Genomic DNA, 25,553 nt, shown 5'->3' with positions numbered 1-25,553 from the left:
AACGCTTTCAGGAGGAACCCGAACTTCTAAGGAAGTACAACTTTGTGACCGGGTGAGTATTTCAAGGAAGGCCACGCAGAGCCAATTCTGTCATCTGACATTCCCGGAGCAACCGTGTATTACCTTCCTCATCATGCGGTGGTGCGAAAAGAAGATGTAACTACGAAGGTTCGTGTTGTATTTGATGCGTCTTCCCACACCCAGGGTGACCCGTCACTTAACGACCTCCTTGACAAGGGTGCGCAGCTTAGGCCTGACCTTTTGCAGCTCCTCTTGTGGTTCAGGTGTTACCCAATAGTTTTGAGCGTTGACATTCCAAAGGCCTTCTTACAGATCTGCATCCGACGGGAAGACCGAGACGCACTCCGTTTTTTGTGGATCGACGGACTGCCCACTCCTAGAAATCCGGTTCCAAAAATCGTAGAGTGGCGCATGACAAGGGTGCCGTTTGGAGCGGCGTCGAGTCCGTTTCTGCTCGTAGCAACGCTTCAGCACCATTTGGAGGCGTGGAAACAGACACAGCCAACGATTGCCGCCCGCCTGCAGCAATCATTGTACGTTGACGCCCTGGTTATGGGCGCTTCATCGGATGAGGAAGCGTTAGAGATCTACAACGCTGCCAACGATATCTTAAGAGACGCAGGGATGGAGCTAAGGAAGTGGAGCTCAAACTCTAACATCTTGAGCCAACAGTTTCTTACCGACGGTCTGTCGGTGGAAAACGTCGCTGAAAGTAAGGCCCCATCGAAGGTACTCGGCGTGTTGTGGGGCCGTTCAACAGACGACATTATTATGCCACACAAAACGTCTTGACATTTATCTCGACACAGCCCTTCATGAAGCGAACCGTGCTGCACGCTTTTGCGCGTCTTTTCGACCCACTCGGACTGTTATCGCCGTTCCATGTGCAAGCTCGGTTGCTCTTTCAACGGATTTGGCGTCTTAATTACGACAGGGACGAACCACTGCAGAAGGACCTTGAGAAAGAGTGGAAAGACTGGGTTTCTGAACTTCCCACTCTGTCTTCCTTGTGTCGTGTTATCTGTTATCTCTGTTGCGGCTGCGCACCAGGGTGCGCGGGCCGAGGTGACGTCACTGGCTGGATTGTATAAAACGCGGCTGTGAAATAAACACGGGGCTTTTTCTTGTTTGCGGCTACATCGGAGTGGCGTCAGTCTTTTGCTCGCATCACCGCTCCCAAAAGGAGCGGACACGACATGGTGTCAGAAGTGGGATGAGCCTCCTCTCCCTCGGTGGCATTGCGGCATTCACCCTGCACTCGTTCGTACGATGACGGACCAGAAAGCGGCAGCCAGCCCACCAGCGGCCGCCCTGCCACCGCCTGCGCCGTTCAACTTCGACAGGACTTCCGAGTGGCCAGAATGGATTACGTCCTTCGACGACTACCGCTACGCATCGGGGCTCAACGACAGAACGGAGGAAGCCCAGGTGAGGACGCTGTTGTGCACCATGGGCAGGCAGGCCAGGAAAATTTTTCAAACGTTCGGCCTGACGGAGGAAGAGTCCTGAAGCTACGCGGTGGTGAAGACGAAGTTTGACGCTCACTTCGTGGCCGCCAAGAACATAGTCTACGAAAGCGCTAATTTTCATCGCCGGAAGCAAGAGCCCGGAGAAAGCGTGGACAAGTTTGTGACAGCCCTGCATGAGCTAGCCGACCGCTGCGAATTTGCAGAATTCCGGGAGCGCATGATCAGGGACAGATTTGTCGTAGGCCTCCGAGACGCACAGCTGTCAGAAGCTCTCCAGATGGATGCCACTCTTACGCTAGCGACCGCTCTAGCGAAGGCCAGACTCAAGGAAACAGTCCACCGACAGCAACTGGAACTTCGGGCCGACAGCAACGAGGCAACGACTGGAGAACTGGGCACCATTCAACGGACACCGAGCGAGCCGTTTATCAACCGGGAGGGGCGCACCACCGAACAGCAACGACAGTCGCTGCTGCCATGGTCACGAGAAAACCGCCGACTACCAGGGTGCCGGTTCTGTGGACGTGAGAATCATGCGAGAACCCGGTGCCCCGCACGGTTATCACGGTGCCACCTTTGTGGAACCAAAGGACATTTCGCCGTGGTCTGCCAGAAGTCCAAGGAAAACAACCAGGTGGGCGTGTCTGTGCTAGAAGGCGAAGGACAAAATTTTTTTCTCGGGACACTCGGCAGCTGTAATGCTAGATACGCGGAAGTGTGTATTAACAATGTACGCGTATGTGCAAAAATTGATTCGGGAGCCGAGGTCACTGTCGTTCCGCCCGATTTCCCCGGTGTTCCGCCTCGCATAGACAAATCACAAGCTGTGTTGAGAAGCGCCGCAGATGAGCGCCTTGATGTTAAGGGTTCCTTTCCTGCTGAGATAGTTTGGAAAGGCAAAACCGCGCGACAAACAGTGTACGTTGTTGAGTCACTGCAGTGTGTTTTGCTAGGGCTCCCAGCAATTGAAGTCCTCGGTGTGGTCAAATTTGTTGATGCTGTTGATGATAAACAGTACGAGTACTTGTATCCGCAGCTCTTTCGTGGCCTGGGCACGATGCCCGGCGAATACACCATTCGCATGAAGGAGGGCGCGGTTCCCTTCGCAATTTTTACACCTCAACGAATACCCATTCCGTTAAAGGACCCTATCAACTAGAGTTGGACAAAATGGTCGAAAGTGAGGTCATTCGGAAGGTTGACGGTCCGACTAAATGGTGTGCAGGAATAGTGCCAGTAGTAAAACCATCCGGGGAAGTGCGAATATGCGTGGACCTAACCCAGCTGAACAAGAGCGTCCTACGTGAACAGTTTGTGTTGCCAACTATAGACGACGCCCTTGGGCAATTGGCGGGGGCCATATACTTTTCGAAATTGGATGCCAATTCCGGGTTCCACCAGGTTAAGTTGGCAAAAGAAAGCCAGGAGCTGACAACTTTTATCACTCCGTTGGGTAGGTACTGCTTCCAGCGACTGCCGTTCGGTATCAGCTCGGCTCCGGAATACTTCCAAAAGCAAATGGCTGAAATCTTGGAGGGCCTCCCAGGGGTGGTGAACCTAATGGATGACATTTTGGTTTACGGATCAACGGAACAGGAACACGACGAACGGCTGCACGCAGTACTCGAAAGGCTCGTAAAAGCTGGCGTGACACTTAATCGGGCAAAGTGTTCTTTTTGTGTCACACGGGTAGCGTTTTTAGGATACGTGGTGGATTCTTCAGGAATCAGGCCAGATCCCAAAAAAGTTCACGCCATAAACGAGATGGCTACACCAAAAAGTGTTGCGGATGTACGCAGGTTTTTGGGCATGATAAACTATCTGGCAAGGTTTGTGAGCAATCTTGCTGACGTATCAGCACCGCTCCGCAGTCTGCTCTTGAAAGACAGAGAGTGGCATTGGGGCCCGCCTCAGCAAAGAGCATTCGAGGCTCTAAAAGCATTGATCACCTCGGCGCAATGCGTCGCGAAATTCGACCCCAAGCTGCGCACCATTGTGTCGGCCGACGCATCGTCGGTAGGTCTCGGCTGTGTGCTGATGCAAGTGCAGCCGGACGGCGAAAGGCGGCCCGTTGCGTATCACTCTCGGTCATTAACACCAACGGAGCAACGATACGCGCAAATAGAAAAGGAAGCGCTGGCGCTGACGTGGGCGGCAGAAAGGCTCGAGTGTTTTTTGATAGGGCTGGACTTTCAATTTGAGACAGACCACAAACCGCTTGTATCGCTGCTGGGGCAGTCGCCGATTGATGTGCTGCCCCCCAGAATACAAAGGTTCCGATTAAGGCTCATGCGAGTTTGCTTTTCGGTATCTTATGTCCCAGGAAAGCAGATCGGTACCGCCGACGCTCTTTCCCGGGCACCGTGCAAGGAAGCTAGTTTAGCGATGGGAGAGCTAGGTTGCAGCGAAGTGTCGAGCCACGTAGAAGGCTGTATTGGCGAACTCGAATTTTCAGCACACTGGGACAAAATGAAGAGGGCGCAAGAAAAAGATGAGACTTGCAAACAACTTCGCTGGTATTGTAGGGCAGGCTGGCCCCATTGCGCAAAAGTAAGCAGTTGGCTGAGTCCTTACTGTTCGCAAAGAGCAAACCTCACGATATGTGGCGGGGTTCTTCTGCATGGGTCTCGTTTGGTGGTGCCTCGGAGTCTAAGGAGCGAAGTTCTCCGTTCATTGCATGAGGGACACCAGGGCATTGTGAAATGTCGCGCAAGGGCTCGGGAATCGGTGTGGTGGCCAGGTCTCAGCGCCGAGCTGGCAGCTTTGGTTAATAGTTGTCAGGACTGCGCGACGCTGCGCGTTCAAAAAGCCGAACCGATGATGCAATCAGTCTCCCAGCTTGCCTTGGCTAAAGCTAGGAGCTGATCTTTTCCACTTGCGCGGAAGAGACTACCTTGTGGTCGTAGACTATTTTTCTCGTTATCCGGAGCTCGCCCTATTATCTTCCACAAGCTCTTCGGCGGTCATTGTACAAATGAAGAGCGTATTTGCCAGGCACGGGATCCCAGAAATTGTTGTGACTGACAACGGTCCTCAGTTCGCGTCTGCAGAATTTGCTGCGTTTGCGGCCAGTTACGGCTTCCATCACGTCACATCCAGCCCCAGGTACCCGCAATCAAACGGGGCAGCCGAGCGTACGGTACAAACTGTAAAACGGCTCTTGGAAAAATCGGTTGACCCGTACCTAGCCCTCCTGGCGTATAGAGACTCCCCTGGTCCGTTGGGCACAAGTCCAGCCCAGCTACTGATGGGCAGGCGCTTACGCTCTACGCTCCCGGTGCATCCGAAAAAACTTGTACCATCAAAGGCTCGGGGTTTCAGGAGCCTTCAAAGCAGAGACGAGGCAGTTCGGAACAAGCAAAGGATCGACTACGACCGTCACCATGCGGCTACCCCCTTGCCACCCCTCGCGCCAGGAAACCGGGTGTGGATAAAAGACTGCAAAAAGCCGGCAACGGTGTTGAGTTCAGCCCTGAGGCCTCGGTCGTATAGGGTGCGGACCGATGACGGAGCGGAGCTGGAGAGAAACCGGAGGACATTGGTTAGGTACAGTGAGCGAACCAGCGGGCATGCCCCGTCTTACGACTTTCCTGCCACTCCCAACGCTACGGGGCAATCCGAGGAAGGCAACGCCTCTTCAGAGCCTTCCACGTTGAATCTAACGCCGGCCACTCCGCTGAATAAACAAAGGCCGGGCGGTTATGTGACATGTTACGGCCGCGAGATAAGACCGCCAGAGCGATATGGCTACAGTTGATACGTTCACTTGTTTCTGTTGGGGCTTTGTAGATTACTTTTGTGTTGTGTTGAAAACCCTTTAAAAAAAAAGGGAGATGTCGTGTTATTTGTTATCTCTGTTGCGGCTGCGCACCAGGGTGCGCGGGCCGAGGTGACGTCACTGGCTGGATTGTATAAAACGCGGCTGTGAAATAAACACGGGGCTTTTTCTTGTTTGCGGCTACATCGGAGTGGCGTCAGTCTTTTGCTCGCATCACCGCTCCCAAAAGGAGCGGACACGACACCTTGCGTAAAGAACGAGGCGTCATTTCCCTTGTGCCAAATAATCATGACATGATAGAAGTTCATTTCTTCGCCGATGCCAGTCCTTTAGCTTATGGAACAGCCGTGTTTGTGCGGAGTCCACTCGATAATGACAACTTCACCGTACACCTTCTGATGCGTAAGTCTCGTGCTGCACCTTTAAAGACTGTTTTGTTACCAAGACTGGAGCTTCTAGCCTGCCTTTTAGCGGCAACAGTATGGAAATACATTCGCCAGATGCAAGAGTTTTCAAGTTGCAAGGCGTCATTCTGGACCGATTCAGCGATAGCACTGTACTGGGTTTCAGGCGATTCTGTCCGCTGGGAGACGTTCGTAAGAAACCGCGCCTTTGAGATACAGCAATTAACAGAAAGATCCTCGTGGCGGCACTGTGTTAGTGCAGACAACCCGGCTGACCTACTCACGCGTGGGGTGTCCGCGACTGGACTGACGCAGAAGAGCATGTTGTGGAACTGATTGCCTTGGTTGGCCAAGTCACAAGAAAGCTGGCCTGAAAGTGTGTCTCCTCATCCGCCTCCTCAAAGTGTCAGCAGGGAACTGGCGTCAGTATGTCCCGCTACAGTAGCACCGGAATCGCCAGCTCCCCCCCTACTTGACATTGAGAACTACAGTCGCCTGCTAAGGGTTCTAAGAGTCACTGCGTGGATAAGGAGGTTTCGTCGAAATTCTTCGCCGAATGAGCCTTCTATCTTCGGGCCCTTGACGGCATTCGAGATACATGAAGCTGAGCTCTACTGACTGCGGCTTGTGCAGCGCACCGCCTTCCTGTCCGAAATCACCGCTTGCCGTGCCAGGAGGCCACTTCCCTCACATTCCACCATCCTTACATTACATCCAGACTTTGACGACCAAGGCTTGCTTCGAGTCGGGGGCCGGCTTCATCAACTCGACGGCCCCGAAGAAATGAAGCACTCGATTTTGATGCCCAGTGACCACAGGTTTACCGACCTCTTGGTAGAGGCAACACATTTGCGCCTTTTTCATGGGGGTATTCAGGCTACCCTTGTCGACCTTCGTTCAAGATTTTGGATTTTGAAGGGACGACGGACTGTGAGGCGTGTGCTCAACAACTGTTTACCGTTGCCCCGAAGACGTCTACGCGCTGAGTCAGCTCCTGTCGCTCCGTTACCAAGAGACCGAGTAAAAGAGACAACACCCTTTGACATCGTAGGAGTGGACTTTTGAGGACCTTTTTATTGCCGCACGCAGCCGCCTTACGACTCAAGGGTGTACATAGCCGTCTTTTCATGTGCAGTCACCCGGGCGGTTCACTTAGAGTTAATGTCAGATCTCACAGCCCAAGTGTTCCTTCTTGCCTTCCGGTGCTTCATCGCGCGGCGAGGGATTCCAGGGACAGTATATTCCGACAACGCCGAGCCTTCCATAGCTGTGCAAGACAACTGCGTCTTCTGTCATCGGAGGACGTCATCAATTACGGGAGCTCCCAGCGCATACACTGGAAATGTATCGCCGAGCGCGCCCCCTGGTGGGGAGGTTTTTGGGAGCGAGTGATCCGGACGATCAAAGACGCACTCAAACGCTGTCTTGGACGCAGGTGCCTCACTAATGAAGAGGTACTTACCGTATTAATCCAGGTTGAAGCCGCTGTCAATTGCCGTCCCCTTACCCACATTTATGACGACCATGCGGTCCTAGAAGCCTTGACTCCATCGTATTTCCTCGTCGGGAAACGCCTTGTAGGCCTGCCGTCGACAACTGATCATCTCATGCAGAGCATCACGGCCAACGACCTCAGACGACGAGTCAAGCAACGAGTTGAATTGATCAGCCAGCTATGGAAGCGATGTAGAAAAGAGTACTTGCTGCTTCTTCACTCTTCTCATCATGCTCTACCAGCTGTTCCCTCCTGGCTACGTGTTGGCGACGTTGTCATCGTGCAGGACGACAATGTGCCCTCTCTTATGTGGAAAATCGGGCGCGACATCGAGGCATTGCCGGGAAGAGGCGGAACAAGCAGGTATTTCCGACTGCGGCTTCCAGGCGGAACGGAGTTCCGGCCTGCCGTCCAGAGGCTTTACCTGTTGGAAGCCGATGCACCCAGCGCGGGGGCTGGAATATGTTGACTCTCCCTGGCGGGAACCGGCACACCTCCCGTGCAGCAGGGGAAGAGGAAGAGGAGGTGGCACGCGGGGAGACACGCGAGGCGAGCGGGGGAGCAGACGAAGAGAATAGAGCAGTGTTCGTTGAGATTCCATGCACTAAGCCGCGGATGTCGTTCTCTCTTCACGTTATAGTCCCAATTTCAATGCAGTAAGAACCATGAGCGTGCACAAAGCAATTTTTTCAGCAGAAGCGTATGAAATTTTACTAATTCTAGGACACATTCTTCAAAATCAAATTCCCAATTCAATCATCTATTCAGATTCCTTGAGTGTTGTTCGCGCATTATCATCGCACAAGCTCCCCAAAAAACACATAGTTAATCGTGTATTCAACACTATCATGTCTGTGTATGCGTAAAAACATGAGCTGCTCCTGTGATGGGTCCCAGGACACCCTGGGATCGCTGGGAACGAGTTGGCAGACGAGAGGGCCGCTGCTGCTACACTCTGGAACACTGTAGTGTAGACATTACAACGGTACCCTATGCAGACCTCAAGCCATACATAAGACAACACTTGCGGTGACCATGGCAAACACACTGGAATGAACAGACGGACAGCAAACTACATGTAATAAAGCCACACTTGGGACGGTACACAGGTGACTCACGCAACACATACACGGAAGTCGCTTTGGCTAGGCTGCGGATAGGGCACACCCATGCAACGTACTCGTGTCTGCTCACGGGATCTTCAAGACCCCAGTGCAGCAGGTGCGGAGAGGCCCTATCCGTAGTTCACATACTCATTCAGTGCAAGGCGCTCGACACCACACGACGCAAACATTTTCCTGAACTGTACAGAAAACACATCCCACTACACCCATCACACTTCTTGGCCGACAACCCAATGTTTTCTAACAAGCGTGTTTTTCAGTTTTATTCAGACGTCAAGTTTTAGTTTTTACAGCTTCTTTCATATCATTCATAATCCCACTGGCCCTATACACCAACCATCTTCATGCATTCGCTTCACTTCTATTTTTAGTCGAAAAATTAGTATTTATTTGCACATTCTTCCTCATCAAATAACGTTATCTCTGGCGCTCTTTCCTTTGTCGGCCTTGCGCCGTTAAACTGAAACCATTATCAATTAGCCGCAAGGAAAACGCCAACACTACGCCGAGATTTATTCACCTGCTTCACTTAAAGAGTTCACTTATAGGTTCTAAATATTTCACAATTACAGTATGCCTTCAATACATCGGCGTCTACGGCGGTAGTATGGGTTGAGAAACGGGTATAATAGCGCTGACAAACAGGCCTGTTTAAAGGCACGTACGCCGAGTGCACACGGGTTCCTTTATCGACGCTTTGGCAGTGGGCTGTAATGGAGGAAGGGCCCTTGTCTGTTATATCAGTGACGATAGGCGCAGTACATATTCCGCAAAACTATTTTTTTTCACAGTGCCAAACTAGGTAAAGCCTTCATTGTGTTAACTACACGAACGTACTTAAGTCATGGTGCACAATAGGGTACTGCGAGTATAGACGAGCCCCGTACCACGACCGAAGAACAACAAAATTTCTTACTGCGTAGCCGTCAACCTAGCGTCGAAGCGAGCGAATGCACTTCTAGTCGTGTGTTTATGCGTGTGAGAACATCGCCTGTGCTAATATGAACATTGGCAGTGGGGTACCTCATATTCTGCTAATGCACCAAGGGACAGTATGCACACTGTATTGATATTAGTTTGTCACAACGGACCGTCTCTCCTCTCGAATTGCCCCCTGGACGTCGAGGACGTCGAGAATTGGATATACTGGCACCTGATATAAGGGGACGCGCAGCCTAAAAATTACGGCTTGACTACCCTGACATTTTCACGAGCCTTACGCAAAAGTGTGAAAGGTGAACTCTACACCAAGTAAACGTAACAATTAGTGAGTGACAAAGTGCATTTATATTAATTTGCGTTTTGCTTTCTCAGCTACAACAGATCCGTGATGCGTCATCCTCAAATCTTGTTTAGTGAGATGCTTCCGTAGGGATGCAGCGCATGCAACATGGCAAACTTGAAATCAAGTCAATCAACACCTAATTACTAAAAGCGTGACCTGTGGCCGAAATATAGAGCACTGAGATTGCAATAGTATGGCGTCGGCATCATGAAGAGACGGACGCAAAAAGAAAAAAAAACCTGCCATCTCCATTAACGCGAAACCTGTATATAGGGCCAAAGCATGCAGTGTGCAAGTGTATTCAAAGACTTCAAGTCTCTCGCTTGCCACACTGCGCGCCCTGATATCTAGCCCCGTGGAGTCTAATCACCTAATTATACGTAGTGCCTCTAAATCCCTACTTACTTGCGACACCAGCTCAATGTTTGTAAGCTTGTAGAATCACAAATATAAGAAAAAAAATCATTTTGCCAGAAATGAAAAACTGGGGCTGAAATAGCTAATTTTCTTTCGAATGCCATCTCGATGACGAAGACGTATTTACATACACCCGGCGGAAAAATAAGCCGGGGCACACGAGCCCATGGCAGAATGCGTCGCCGCGCCATCTGATGTTCACTTCTCGTGTCGAGGCACCAATGTGCGTGTGTGCGCCCAACCCCCGTATACTACCCTGTATTTCCCTTGGCGTCAAACGACAAAGCTGCTAGCATGGAGTGTTTAGAGCTAGGGGCCACGTTTTGTGCTAAACACATCTCGCTGGCACACGCTTCGCCTTCCGACGGTGACGGTGAAGCATGATTTCCACTGCCGGCCTGCTCTGACAAGAGACGCATTGAAGCGAGATTTCGATATCTTAGTTTTAAATGTGATATGGTTTGTTTGACGGTCTAAAAGGGAAATTTTTGGTCTGTTACTGTGCCAACGCGTATGAAAACATTATTTATTTTGTTTTTTTCTTGTCAAACCCACGACTGTACCAACGTCTTCTGACGTTTTTTTTTTCCCGGACAGTAATTGTTTTAGTACGTGTGCAAGGTGATCTCTAACAACACTTTGCCGAAATAAACTATTTCTCACGCCTATTCGTTCCCGTTTTGGTGTGCTTATTTTATGCACGTTTTAGTAAAAAAATACAAAGACGCGATGGAGAACCTGTGACGCAATTTTGTCGCCGGGACAAGCAAGATATGCTTGAAGTCGTATTGGGCAGAGTGAGCAACACACACTTCACCCTCACCTTTTTTTTTGCCTATGAAGCGTGTGCGAGCGAGGCATGTTAGCAAAGACAGTGACTCCTGCAGCCAAACGCTGAATGCGACCACCATCGCTGCTTGAACTGAAGAAAAAGACAGCATAACGAGCCTGGTCGGACGCACAAGCGCTCGTCACTGTCTTGGCACCAGAAGTGCGACGTCAGATGGCGCGGGGATATATTTTGCCACTCGCTAGCGTGCCCCGGCTTATATTGCCACCGGGTGTACGTGACAAAGATAGTGTAAAAAAAATCGCGCCAATCCACCCCGTGAATGTGGATGGAAAGCAAAGCTGTAAACGGCACCCATAACGATTACCCATGCAAAGTCACTTAAATTCACTCACATCACTCTACAAATAGTAAAACCTGAGAGAAGTCAAATGCACTTATCCGCACCATTTATTACTTCAAAGAGATATTCTTTGTAAGGTTAAATCATTGCATGATGCATGAACGTGTTTGGTTGAGTTTTATTGGTGTAGCAAAAGAGTGGAAACTTTTTTTATAAAATTAAAGCTCCAACCCGGTGTTAGACGATCTGACTTCGTCTCAGCGCTGCGGACGGAGGCGACGAGATTTGCGGCAGAGAAGGAGGAGGTGGAGGAAGTAATACTTCGGTTCAGATTTCTGAACGGCCCAGAGTAGAGCCCTGGGGAGTGATTCCTTCTTCTGTGGGGCCCATATGCAGCCAGCGCCGCCTGTGCATTGTCCACCCGCTGAAGCTGGGTAGGTAGAGAGGGCCTGGACAGCAGCATCTCCCATTGCTCTTGTTGGGTAGTTGACGGAAAGAGAGGAGGGTGCTCAGGGCTAAAGTCGCACACCCCGATTACGGGGCGGAGTGTTCCTACTCCTGAGCAAAATTTAGATTGGGCGTCGTAGCGATTCGGATGCATTAAGTGAAGACGCGTAGGCTGTGGGAAGGAGCCCGCATTGTATGAGCCATAGTTAGTTTGTTGTTCTCTGGAAAGGTCAGGGTAAGGCGAAGGTACGGTCTGTCTCAGAAGGCGATAATGCTGGGTTATCTCCCTGAACGTGACAAGCCGGTGACTGTCCTCGTGCAGCTCCATAGCACGGGAGGTGAAAGCGCAGGCTTGTTGGGTGGGCGTATTTATTGCCCTCCATTGAAGCGTGAGGGGGTGTCCAGATGAGCTGAATGGAACCGTTTGGGGAGTGGTTTTTTAGCACGCGCAGTGCAGGCCAGGACACCCAACCCGACTGGTAATTCCAGTAGGCTTGCTGGGAATCGGTGACAACCCTCCGAACCCCTGGTTGAGTGAGAGCCAGGGTGATGGCTGCCTCTTCTGCTGCAGTCATTTCTCGGGTCCTAAGCGAGGTACACGCAAGGAGGTTGGTGCTGGAGGTAGCCACGATGATGGCGTATTGCTGCCCTCGATGTTTGGAGGCGTCTGTGTAGATAACTGCATGATCCCCACCGAGGGTGGTGTTTAGCGCTTGAGCCCGTACTTATCGGTGACCCTCGTCATGTGAGGGGTTCATATTTCTAAGCAAAGGGAGCATCTTTAGTTTTAGTAGCCAGGAGTCTGGGTGTACGTCAAGCGGAGTGACATTCTGGGCTGCCCAGCCAATCTGGTGAAGCATGCACTATTAAAAAAAGGTCGGAGCATTCACTAATGGAATACTAACAAGTTACTTGTCCCAGTATACGCTAGGTACTTAGTAACTGGAGGTAGTAAATGTAGCACTTGTCAGAATTACTAACCGAAGCAGGCAGTAAGCACCACTATCCCCACTAGTAAAGTCCCAGCGATAGCACTCTTCTGAGCTACATGAGTTTACTAACTGGCCATGCACAACCTAGTCATATGCACGACCTTAATGTAGTGCTACCAGTTCCTACACTCAGTTAATTTACTAACCATGCAGTTGTTAGTGGCAGAGCCTACGTACAAAACCGCGGGGTAGTAAGGCTCGTAAGGAGTTAGTAAATACGGCCGTTACTACCTTTTTACGACCTTTTTTATTAAGAGTGTGCGGTTACCCACCGCAGTTCTGAGTCGGACCTTTTGGTTAGAAAGATGGCCTTCTATCAGCTCTTCCACCGTGTTGTGGAGCTCCGTGCTAAGCAGCCTCTGTGTGGACGCAGTCATGAGAAGACGAATGGCCTGCTCGACCTCCTTTCTAATCATTATATAAAGCATCCCTATGTCTTCCTTGTTGAGAAGATGACAGGGGGTTGACGTAAATGACTCTCGAGAGGACAAAAGCTTCAATTAATCGAAAGGTACCGGATTCCTTTAGGCCTCGCTTCTTGGTGGCAACTCGCCTCATCATGTGTATGATTTGATTAATGCTGTTTTTGAGGCGCTGCAAGGAGACGTCACTCTTGGTGTTAGCCTCGAGATGTAGGCCCAGGATCTTGAGCTGGGGCTTGGAGTGATGGCCTCGCCATCACGGAGTATTTGAATGTATTCCTTGATTTGGCGTGGGGGCGGACGACAAGGAGCTGTGATTTTTTACGTGAACACTCGAGGCCACAGGCTTTAGCACACTGGCGTACTAGAAGTGAGATGCCATGCATTGGTATTAGCTTCCTTTAATTTATGTAACTCTTAGCACATGAGCAAGGTGCGCACAGGGCCGCTAGACGGGCGTGAGTGGTCGCGTGACGCTTTCACGTGGCATTCAGCGAGAACGCAGGGGGTAAACCCGTAGATGTGCTTGGTGAGTACACCACCTGTCTTCCCCGTCTTCGCGTGGGCTCGTAGCTAAATCGATACGACAACGGGCTCTCGCTTTGTTAGTCTATTAGTTCCAGGTTCGATTCCCGGCGGCGCCAGTAAATTCTTTTATTTGTTCGCTGGAGTTTTCTGGTGACACCAACGGTCGCGAAAGAACCCTTGGGGGGTAGAGGTAAACAGCTTTGCTTTAAAAATGTTTGAGTTGAAAGAACCGGAAAGACTTTAAGCATTGCCAAACCAAAGAGGCAACAATCTTTTTCCATGGCTCCACCAAATCGCAAAAAAACCTTTTAAATTCGGATATACTGCCACCATCTTACGCAGCAATCATCGGGTGAGTGCTGTTGTGGTGGTTGTTGTTGTTGTATTCATTTAGTTTAGACAATTCAAAACTGACTTGGATGGCATGGAAAAAGGCAAACAAAACTGCCTGACTGGGGCACTGCCACCCGTAACCATCAGAGGAGCAGCAGAATCACAAGGAACAACAAATAAAGGCAGAAGATAACAAAAATAAACAAACAAAACAAATAATACAAAAAGCGCATACGTGCGCCAAAATAAAAGGTGCACACTGGCGTAATCATACCAGAACAAAAATATGAACACACATCTGGTATCGAAACCAACAAAACAAGAAACAAAGCAATCACAATGCACACATCCTTCAGGCCTTGGAAAGTGACAAAATTAGAGCGCTAACAACTGCTGTCACCGGTAATTTTTATTTGCCTCAACAATTTTTCTTTCATAACTTTAGATACTTTGTTTGGGCGACGATATCGAATGAAATCAAGAATATCAGGGTACTGGTTGAGGAGGTGAGGAATCTGCAATTTTAACCTTCGATGCCCATAGCCTGCCCGGGAACGGCATTGTTCTACCAAACTGTTGTTCGCAGGTGTTGTTCACAAAAGTATTGTTCAAAAGTGTTGTTCACAGGTTGTTCAACCCCGCCCGCTAAAGACTTTAAGCATCCTAAGCTATCTACGGCGCACCGGTTTAATGCAAGCAAATTAACCTTGTGAGTCCCCAGGAGCAGTTTCTTCGATTTTTTTAAGAACAAGTGCGGAACTTTTCAATACAGTTGCTATATTGTAAACTGAATAAAACTACAGGTCAGTAAACTGAATACATTACTGAACCAGACCGAGCTTTCGTTGTACTGCTTTATTACAAGGTCATCGTTAGATTCGTAGCAAGTATTGTTAGGGCAGTTCTGGAATACAAAGAAACGAATATACAAGTATTCCTGAAGCAACCAGAAAAAAAAGTGGATATTTCCCGGGACTGCACGCCACCGCGTCCGAAAAAATGAAGGGTGCCATGCACACGTCATACCATCTTTTCTTTGTCAAAGCGTTCGACCATTCAAGTGCAGGTAAAACAATGTACATAGGATCCCAAAACTGCCTCGCAATGCCTAACAGTTTCTATGCTGCTCACGTGTATTTGAAATTTTTTATTACACAAATCATGAGCATTTACACTTTTATAACAAATAAATGTGTTAACGTCACCAATTATCGTATTTGTGCATATTAACGGCGTGTGCAGAGTTCACTCTTTTTCCGATTTTTTAAACAGTGAAAACGTATAGCAAATAGTTATATATTGCGTGTCCGCAGTTACAAATACCAAACAAATGTCGAGCGCACGTGAGCGCGTGCCTAGAGGTAATCGCGTAGTGTTCCTGCGCACGTTGGTCAAGCCAAGCGTACTAACTTAGGGACGCGGCCCGCGCTCAAGGCATTCTGGAATGAGGACGCCTCATTGAAGCAATTCCTTGATTTAATTACATTTTATTCTCTTTCCGGCGACCGCCCTTCAGTAAAAAACCACGAAAATCCCCAGCGCTCGTGAATGCGTGCTCGCGACGGCCGCCCGGCGCCCCCGGCGTACGTTATACCAAGAATACCGACTTAGAATGGCCCAGATTGGCAAAAAAAAAAACTCCAGCGTTTGACGTAATTTTGATGAGACGTGCTCGGAACGAGAAGGGCACGTCATACTGTAGTCCACTCTAAGGTTATGTGTAATTATTATCAATTCCAAAAAAGGAAGCCCACGCTTTTAGCAATAATGATAGAGTAAATGTCGTTGCGGCAGCGAAGAAGAAGCAAATTCGCTGCAATCGTCGACTTAAACTGCCGTGACGGTCGTTGACGTTGCTAAGACCTTTGCTACCTTTAAGTCTAATGTGTTAGTGGAAGGTTCCTTAATTTTTTTAGTATTCAGGTTTGTTGTATCTGGACATTTCAGATTTCCCAGTCTAACATAACAACAGGAGTACCGCAAAAACCTAAAAATAATTCCTGTCGTACGAAAGACAGACAGACAGACAGAACACCTTTATTTGGCCACAGCTGGGGAGATTAGGCCGGCGACGTCTTCTCCTTCGTCCGTCGGGCAGCAGGGCCCCTTTTAGGGAGGGGTCCGGTGCATTCGGCCAAGTGGGCCAGGTCTTCTTGAATTGGGTGTTTGGGTCACGCAGGACGCCCAGCGCGCCTCGCTTGTGATGGTAAGGAGAATGCGATGGGATCGGTGCCTGGATAGTGGGATGCTATCACAGGCCCATACGATATGGGATAACGATGCGTGACGGACCGAACAATATGGACATGCGCTCACGTCGGTGTCGGGAAAGATCGCAGACATGATGGCAATGGTGAGGAAGGAGCGGGTCTGGAGCTGCCCATAGATGACTGCCAAGGATCGTGATAAAGACGGGTAAATAGGAGTAAAAATGGCACGCTCCAAGCGGTAATGGACGAGGATGTATCCGTATGTGTGCAGCTTGTCTTGTAGAGTGAATATCTCACTATCATTGGCGGGGCCATCGAGCCCTCGGAAGACTAAAGCTCGAACAGCTTCGTAGCTTCGTGAGCCGCTGAGTTTCCCGGTAGCGCGGTATGGACGGGAGTCCAGACCTGAGTGAAAGAGCGGGATCAAATGTTATGTGCCTTCAAAAGCACTGATAAAGTTGCTGGGGAAGCTCTTGCGTAAAGGAAACTTAGGATGGCTGATTTAGAGTCACTGATAATACATGTTTGAAGGTGGGGACTGTGGGTCATAGCCAACGCGATGGCGATCTCTTCTCCCGCTGTGGGGGATGTCATAGGGAAGGAGGCGGAAGCGAGCTGGACTTGTTTCGAGTCAACCACTGTGGCTACAGCAGCCGCTATGGTAGGATAGGATGCTGCATCTGTGTATAGCGTGGAGGAGCCGGGAGGGTACGCCTTTTCAAGGGCTTTCGCGCGAGCCAGTTTACTACCCTCATTGTGTACGGCATGCATATTTCGCGGAAGAGGTCTGATTCGGAGCATCTGGGGGATGAAAGGGGGGTGTCTACTAATTGCTGATAGTTGGAGGTGGGTGGTGAAAGGTGTAAGGAAGCAAGCAAGTGTCGGCCAGAGTCACTCTTAGGGAGTTTTTTTTTTCTAACTGGGTGGTGCGTTGCGCCTCAACTATATGTCAAGGGAGTTGTGGACACCCAGTGCAAGGCGGCGGTCGTTGGAGGTTTTTTGAAGGAGTGCGAGGGCTACCGTGAAGCATTTACGTATCAAGCCGTCAATTTTGATTTGTTCACTTAGCTTCGTGGTTAGGAATGGGGTCGAGTATGCTATTCGGGAGAGGACAAAGGGTTGTGGGAGTCGAATGAAGTTGCCTAACTTGACACCCTTATGCTTCGAAGCTATTCGCGATATTAGTCTCGTAGTTTGGTATACCCCACGTTCAAGTTATCGGATAGTGTCCAGGTTTTGTCCCTTGCTATGGAGGCGCAAACCAAGGACCCTGATGTTGTCGACGGTAGGTATGATGTTGCCTGATTGGGTGGTAATCGACATGTTGGGGGGGTCATGTGCGTTGGGCCGAAAGAGGAAAAACTCGGACTTTTGTGGAGAGCAGGAGAGGCCGCGGCTAGATGTGAATGTTTCGATAATTTGGGTAGCTGTTTGAAGGGTGTCCCGAATGTATCCGTTCTAACCATTGGAGATCCAAAGAGTGACGTAATCTGCGTAAAGGGAATGGTGGAGGTCCCGTAGGGTCGATAGTAAAGGAGGAAGGTCTTTCATAGCGATATTGAAAAGAAAGGGTGATAGCACCGAGCCCTGGGTGCTTTCCAAACCGATTGAGGACATTTTAATGGGTCCCACATGCAGAGTGAGCGTTCAGTCCAATAGAAAAGAACGAATATAGTTGTAAGTCGGCTTTCCCAGATGTGGGTTTATTATACCCGCGAGAATTGACGAATGGGAGATGGTGTCGAATGCTCGTGTAAGGTCCAAGCCGAGGATAGCCTTGGTTGTCCGCACAGGAGCAAATGCCGGGTTCAAAATATGGTGCTGGAGTTGGAGCATAACATCCTGGGTGGCCAAGTTAGGGCGAAAGCCAAACATGGAGGGCGGAAAGAGATGTGTCTCTTCGGCAAAACTAGTTAGTCTGGAAAGGATAACAGGTTCAAGAGTTTACCCAAACACGATGTCAGTGATATGGGGCGAAGGTGATCTACGTGTGCTCGTTTGCCGGGTTTAGGTATTAGGATCGTTTTGGCAGTACGCCACCGTTCCGGGATAGAACTAGACTGCCAGCATTCGTTGAAGATTCGTGTGACATCCTCCACTGATAAATCGCCTAGATTACGTAACATTTTGTTTGTTATAAGATCTGGTCCGGGGGCCCATCTGGTGTTCAGCCACTGTATGGCCGCATTTAATTCGGCCTCAGTTATGGGGGCATTCAATTCGTCGTTCGAGGTGCCTCTGTGTGCGGGGTGTTGAATGGGTGACGCTGTTGGACATATTTCTTAGTGATGTAGTTCCGAAGGTCTTGCTCGTATCCTTCAAAGTTGTTAAAGGGACACTGAAGTGAATTTGTCAAGCTCCCGTTTTTGCTTGCACTGCGTCGACTGGCTCAAATTAGCACACTTTTCATCGTTTATCCGGTTGACAAATCGGTAATTATTTTACAAAGCGCGAAAGAAGAAAAACTACCATGCGCGGTTTGCGGCGGCCGCACCAACTAAGGCTGTGACGTTGAGAGGAGGGGCGCCGTGATTGGACGATGCCCAGGGTTAGCAATCACACAAGTTTCGGTTTCGGTTTCGGTTCTGTAAAACATAACCAATGGCTTTGTTGGATGGGCATATTCAATATCTCAGTAATCATCGTACCGTGCTTCTGCCATGTTGTCGGCTGTAAAATGCACAAGATAAGCCTCCCAGGACGGCTTGTAGTCGTAGCATTCACTAGCCGAGACCTACTCAGTGCATGAACGCCCTCCGCGTACCCGCAGACGCCCAAATGTCATGCGCTTTTCCCCCATATTTGGAGCTTGCCTCCCTCATGCCTGTATCGTAAAAAGCGTGTTCGCACCAGGCCAAGGGTCTGTTCATTCTGGCCTGTGCCCACTGCCTGCAAGCAGTCGGTGCTTATGGCAACAGCACGCCAACGAGAACTCGCTAGCGCGCCAGTGCCAGCCTGCGCGCGTTTTGTGAACTAGTTCGTGTAGCCATGAACGTTGCGGCCCCAAAAAAGGTGAACTCAATATAGAAAACATCGGCGGAAAACAAAAAAGTTAACTTACAAAAAAAAAAAAGCACGCACCCGCGGGGATTCGAACTCGTGACTCGCAAAACATTTACGGTGAATTCCTAGCGCCCCAGACTGCTAGGCTACGGAGCAGGTTGCGGAAGCCGTGCTAATATAGGGTATATATTGTACAACCGGTTTACACTTTTATTTAGTTTTGGCATTTCAAGCCGCTTAGGTGACTATTTGTTGTACTGCGATCGTGCAGTAAGCGTCGCCCGAGTTTCCACAGTAGCTCACGTCTAGCAATTGCATTTCGTAGACGGAAAAGCGTTCGCAGATGCGTAGTCGTGCTGCTGACCGCTGTGCTTGTTCGCCCAGCGCAAAAAAGTGCTTCCCGCGCCCTAGTTTTACGCTGTATGGTAAAAATATCAGTTGATTTTATTTGCTTAGTACCTATATTGACTTCGCTGACTCTTCTCCCGCCTTCAAGAGGCCTTATATTTTCCTACTGGCGTACCCGTCAGCGAAGCGTCGCATGTGCAGCGCTTGTGTGAAGCGACCTTGACTTGGAGCTAGATACAGTGTACAAACAAACCAAGTAAAGAAAGGCACATTCTTCCATTCACAAACGTGTCCTGGCTTCGTTTCAACTAAGCGAACGAATTGCGACCAAGCAATTTTTTTTTAACCTCCTTGATTGCGACGACCCGCCGGCGGCCGGCGGACGAAACGCTGGGCCGACTGACTCTGTCGGCCGGGGAGCCGTGCAGTAGCGCAGCCGTGGCGCAGCCAATTGCCAGCTCATCCCCTCCTGACGTCACACGAAAACGCCACAGAAAATGGGCGAGCGTAAAGAGAGGAGGACAGCGTTTTCGAATTAGTTTTTCTACTAAATAAAATCGCGTAAACGCGCCTAGAGTGGTCGAAACATGGCCTGGGGACTCCGGACTACAATTTGCGCTAGTAATCCCGCAATGTTTACATATCACTTCAGTGTCCCTTTAATTAGGTATTGTATGGATTGGGATTGAGCTGTTTTAGTGGTGGTGGGATCAATTAGATGGCGGAGGATGTTCCAAGTTTTTTTTAATTGAAATTGGCCTCAATAGCGTCGCATGTGGCTTCCCAGTTTTGAGCCACAAGTTTAAAAGAGTAATTTTCTATTTCTCGATTGAGTCGAGCGATCCTTCTTCGGAGGTTCCGGTTGTGTTTCTGTTGGGAGAGGCGTTTTTGCATTCCAGTTTTAGCTTGCCACAGATGAGCGAGGGGTGAATCTGGCTGGGGGAGATCCGCAACGATTTCTAATTCACGCGTGGCCGATTTAACGCTAGTGAACAGACCGTCCTCCTACTCAGAAAGGGTGTCCTTAGTGAGACGAGGAGATTGTTCCGTATCTCTAAAGGCGTCCCAATTGACGATGGTGGCAGATTTCACATGCCGGGACATGTGCTTAAGGGTGACTGTGACATGCAATATTTTGTGGTCACTGCCTAGATCCTGTTGCGTGTTTACCCACTGGGCTTGGGGTTTGACATATCTGCTGAGGATTAGGTCGGGGGTAGTGTCTAGGCTAACACTGTTTTTCCAGCCTGGTTGGGTATGCGGGATCTGTGAGGAGGGTCAGTTGTTCCAGTTGCGCTGCTTCTCATAATGGTCTCCCTTTGATAGTGCCCTTTCTGTAGCACCACGCTGGATGGTGCGCAATAAAGTCACCTGCTATGACAAAAAAATTTGTTGTGACAACCGAAGTCCTGTTATTACAGCAAAACCATCGGTTGTTACGGCAAACATTTCTGTCGCAACGACAAGGTCAACTTTCTCAACGACAAACTCTACTGCGGTTACAACAGAACTGCCATTTACGCTACTCGTCACAATGGGCAATAACATTCAAGCAATGTGCACGTTCTGATGGAACATGGGGATCACGACAAGACAGGAATTCGGCACGACGGGACATCAAAATTAGGACAGGAATACCACACACGACACAACACCAGAATCACGACACGACAAGGATACGAAGAGGCGACAGTACGACATGCGAAAATACGACCATCCACGGAAATATTTCCTGTCGTCTTTTTCGACTGGGTTCTGCCGTTGTTAAGCGATGGCAGTGCAAATCATGAACTTTTTTACATTTTTTGCTGTTTGCTTATATATTGCCTTTTTTCAAAATCTTTCGGGGAAATATAAAATATTTATACGACACTAAACATAACAAATTCGGATTATATACAGTCATGTCTCGTTAATGTGGACGCCTCCGTTCCCTAGTAAAATCGTCCATAATGTGAGTTGCCCATAATAACAAATCAAGGTCAAAAACACGAGCATAAACTGTGTCCGTTTACGCTAGACAGCAGCCATTGCCTCCGCCCAACTGACCACAGAGGCGCACAGCCTTGCCTTTTGTGCGCATCAAATATTGACCCCAATTATAATCGTCCTATCACTTTGTCCTGAGCCTCAGGATTTGCTGTTTCCGGCATATGCCGCACCGGGCAATCTTGTTTGATAGGAAAAGGGTGTCACCCTGTCGTCACTACCCTAGAGTGTTGTTCATTGATCACGAATGTTCCAGATCTAATTCGGTGGCACTGAATGGAACAGCGTTCCGAGATTGTACTGGAAGAGTAAAGTTTTCCTTCGCACTCCTCCCCCAAAGGTGGCTCCGCTGGTACCGCCGTCAGCCGATGAGGACCAGACGAGATGTTCGCCAGTGCGGCCGACGATCTGTTAAGCCGCCGGAGGCGGCCGTCGAGGAATCGATGGGTTCGGTGGTTGCTGGATTCCGGTAGCCATTAGACGCAGGCTTGGGTACGATATAACTTGGACTTTATGGGCAGTACTATTTACAAGAGAAATTTACAATATTTACATAAAATGGGGTAACTCGTTACAACTCTCGGCATAGCCGAAGGTACAGGGTACCTACAAACGAGAATGGACCCAAGTGGTGGATCTTAGAAGAACGCTCGGCATAGCCGATGGCGCGAAGCGCCTGCAAGAAGTAAAATCCGACCCCGGTAATGGGGTTCCTAGCATTTATAAGATTTGGGCAGCGCCCCTGCCGGTGCGAGAGTGCACATGATGTCAGCCGGATATCCGGGCTGACATCAGGGTGACAACAGCCCTCAAAGCCCCGATTGGTCCACTACAAACAAATAAAACACACACACAAAAAAAGAACTAACCAATCGTAAACATGTCACCCCCGCGGTCACATGACCCGATAATCTCTCTCACGCAACTCCTAGTCAGCTTTCCGCGAACGTTATTGCCACCGCTAAGCCAAGGCAAGGCCTCGGCTACACAAAGTCGCATACCGTGAGGCGCAGTCACCCCACTAGGTTGAACGGGTGGTAACTGCTCCAAAGCGAAAGCCGGACGGCTTAGAACGGTCTAGACTAACGCCTTACAGCAACGTCTTAACGTCTCGCCGCCTCGCCTTTGTCCACGGGCGCTCGCCGGCACAATGAGGAAGTCGGGGCTAATCCCCTCCCGAGGCCAAGGACGGCCGCCGCCCAACCCGCGGGAAGAGCTGACCGCATACCAGCGCAACGAAGGTTCTCGGGAAAAGCACCCCCTCCTCTCGCCGCACAAAAGGAAGGAACGCGAGGCATGCGCTCGCGACTTCCAACTTCGCGTCTCGCCGGTAAACAAAACGAGAATTACGCAGCGAGCTTACACCCCCATGCCAAGATTCTGCAATCACTTGAACTCAGTATTAGCAGAACAAAAAAAAAATGAAAGTCAGCTGCATGTAGCTATTGTTTTTCACGCAGTTTAGGGCTTAGAACTGAAACTAAAAATGACACAATATAACGTGAGACACGCTACACCCTGACACAACAATACCGCAATGCTAGACAAAAGGAACAGAAAAAAAAACACCTAGAAACGCCAGAGGTACACTGGTTGCCACTGGCTAGACGATTGTTCATACGGCCACTTCTTCAGTGTTCCGTTTTCGTCTACGCGCACACACTCGCACACACACCGGCACCGGTGGCCTCCCCACGCTGTTCCCCGGCCAGTGCGTATGTCAGAGCCGTTACTGCGCCTCATTCCAGCACTCGTTCGGGAGGCGGGACAGGGTATCCGCGTTGGCGTGTGCCTCGCCTTTCCGGTGTTTTACCACAATGTTATACCGCTGCAATGCCAAGGCCCAACGCGTGAGCTTTGCCCCTTCCGGTAATGTCTGGGTGAGGTAACTGAGTGGGTTGTGGTCGGACACGACTATGACTTGGGCGCCAAATACCCAAGTATCGAACTTCCTCAGACCCCAAATCACCGCGAATGCCTCGCGTTCAATGGTGGACCACCTCGATTGCGTGGGCGTGAAGCGGTGGCTGGCAAATGCTATCGGCAGCTCCTTGCCGTCGTCGGTCAGTTGAGCCAAACAGGCTCCCGCGGCGATGGCTGACGCGTCGGTAAACAGCCAAAAGGGTTTGGTGATATCGGGTGTTGTCAAGGAGGTGGCATCACAGAGAGCACGTTTTATCATTTTGAAGGAATGATCGGCTTCAGTAGACCATGGGATGCGAGAGGGAGTGCCTTTAGCCGTCAACTGAGTCAGAGGCTTCGCGATGGCGGCAAAGTTAGGTACATAGTCCCTGTAATATCCGTACCTGTATATAAGGCCTAGCTCTAGCAGTTCGTTCACCTGCTTCGTCACCTCTCCCTTCAATGCCTCCGGCATGCGGTACGAACGATTCCGCTTCAGTTCCGCGCCCTCGATGAGTTTAATCCTGTGCTCTCCCTCCCTAGCGATTCTTAAGTTTCCGGAAAACAGGGGGGCGTAGTGCTGAAACAATTCGCTTATGCTGACCCTATCCTCCGGGCGTAGCTGCAAGGTTTTCTCCTCAGGGAGCACTGGGGCAACCTCAGCCGCAGCGATTTTCCTGGGCACGTATTCGACTTCTCCGAAGTCCTGGTCGTCATGAAATATGACGCCAATGTTCTGCACTCGGCAGGTGTAGGGTCGCAGTCGGTTACCGTGGACCAGCATGCGTGCTCCCTCCGGCTTCTCTACATAGTAGGAATGCTGCCTGTATTTCTCCCTGACTGTATACGGACCCAACCACTTAGGGTATAACTTTCCGCGTCGCTTATCATCGAACACTAGCACCTGGTCCCCGGGGTCGAAGGACTTCGGGGTAGTGCGTAGGTTGTAGTGGGTAGCGTATTCGCGCTGTCGCTTAGCGCTTGTCCCTTCTGCAGCTTCGGCCGCTTGTTGAAGTTTTCGCCTCAATTTTAGCAAGTATTGCTCGGGACTCTCAGCTAGGGCGATCGGGAGCTCCTGTTCTCCTGTCCACGAGCGTTGGAGAATAGCTAGCGGGCCGACCGGGTCCCTACCATACAACAACCGAAATGGGGACATCCCGGTTGTGTCATGTGGCACCTCGCGGTAAGAACACAGCAAAAATGGGACGAACTTATCCCATTCGCCCGCGTGTTCGCCTACCACATGGAAAAGCATATTTTTGAACACCCGGTTCCAACGCTCTACCGCTCCGTTGCTCTCAGGGTGGTCGGGTGTAGAGAACCGCGGGGAACACCCTAGCCGCGCCAGAAACTCGGTGGTGAGCTGCGCGGTAAAGTTTGTCCCGCAGTCTGAGCTAACTACTTCCGGGACTCCCGTCCTAGCGAACACCGTCAGCAGCGCGTCGCAGGTAGCCTTCGCGGTCGATGATCCTAGGCAGACCACCTCCGGCCAACGAGTACACAAGTCCACGACGCATAACGCGTATCGGTATCCGCGTCTCGAGGGTGGGTCTATCGGCCCTACCACGTCGATGTTCACTTTTTGGAATGGGTATTTTGGTCGGCTTAGCGGAGCTATCGGCATGCGGTCTGTTAGTCGCCGGTCTGACCTCACCTGACAACCGTGACAGCTGTTGCAACACTTCTGGATGTCCTTCTCCATGCCTGGCCAATAGAAGCTGTACTTTATTCTAGAGCTGGTTTTTCGACAACCTAGGTGACCACCCCAGGGCGATTCATGAGCCAGTCTGAGTACTTGGCGGCGACGCGCCACTGGCAAAACCAACTGCTTGATCGGCTCCCCCAGCACCTTGTCTCGGTGGTAGAGCAAGCCGTCGATAACCAGCATGCCTCCCTTCCCGTCGGCTGCATCGCGCCACGCTTTTTCGAGGTTTGCGTCGCCCTTTTGCTCTGCTCTAAGCGCTTGGGTGTCACTCGCGGCAGGCTCTCGCTTGTGAACGCTATCACCCGCGTCGCCGTCAACCTCACCGGTCACCGCTTCGTTCGCGTTTTCCTCAGCCTGTTCCAAGGTTTCTTGGGGAGCGTCAGCTTCGTTCAGCTCAAGCGCGGCTACCAGCTCATCGCGCTTCGTCGGTGGCGCGACCATCCCGGTTGCCTCCTGCTCCTGATCTCGGCTTTCCTGCAGAACGCCCCAATCCTCCGCGGATAGCAAACAGTCTGTACGCGATGTTAGCTTGTCGCTGAGTGCGCAAA

At 50.4% G+C, this 25,553-nt stretch overlaps 1 protein-coding gene and 1 pseudogene across 1 annotated transcript; both read left to right on the top strand.

The window, feature by feature from the left end:
- The first annotated feature begins 1,038 nt into the window (after nt 1–1,038).
- Nucleotides 1,039–2,649, top strand: LOC144148600 (uncharacterized; annotated as a pseudogene).
- A 1,815-nt stretch (nt 2,650–4,464) lies between these two features.
- Nucleotides 4,465–5,485, top strand: LOC144148599 (uncharacterized). Its single transcript, XM_077680111.1, has one exon. The coding sequence runs from the start codon at nt 4,465–4,467 to the stop codon at nt 5,245–5,247; it is 783 nt and encodes a 260-aa protein (XP_077536237.1). The 3' UTR covers nt 5,248–5,485.
- The last annotated feature ends 20,068 nt before the right edge of the window (nt 5,486–25,553 follow it).

Source organism: Haemaphysalis longicornis, unplaced genomic scaffold (assembly GCF_048455015.1).
Source record: "Haemaphysalis longicornis isolate Haplotype H1 unplaced genomic scaffold, Haemaphysalis longicornis Haplotype H1 scaffold_8, whole genome shotgun sequence".
Taxonomy (NCBI): Eukaryota; Metazoa; Arthropoda; class Arachnida; order Ixodida; family Ixodidae; genus Haemaphysalis; species Haemaphysalis longicornis.
This window is presented reverse-complemented; position numbering and strand designations above follow the sequence as displayed.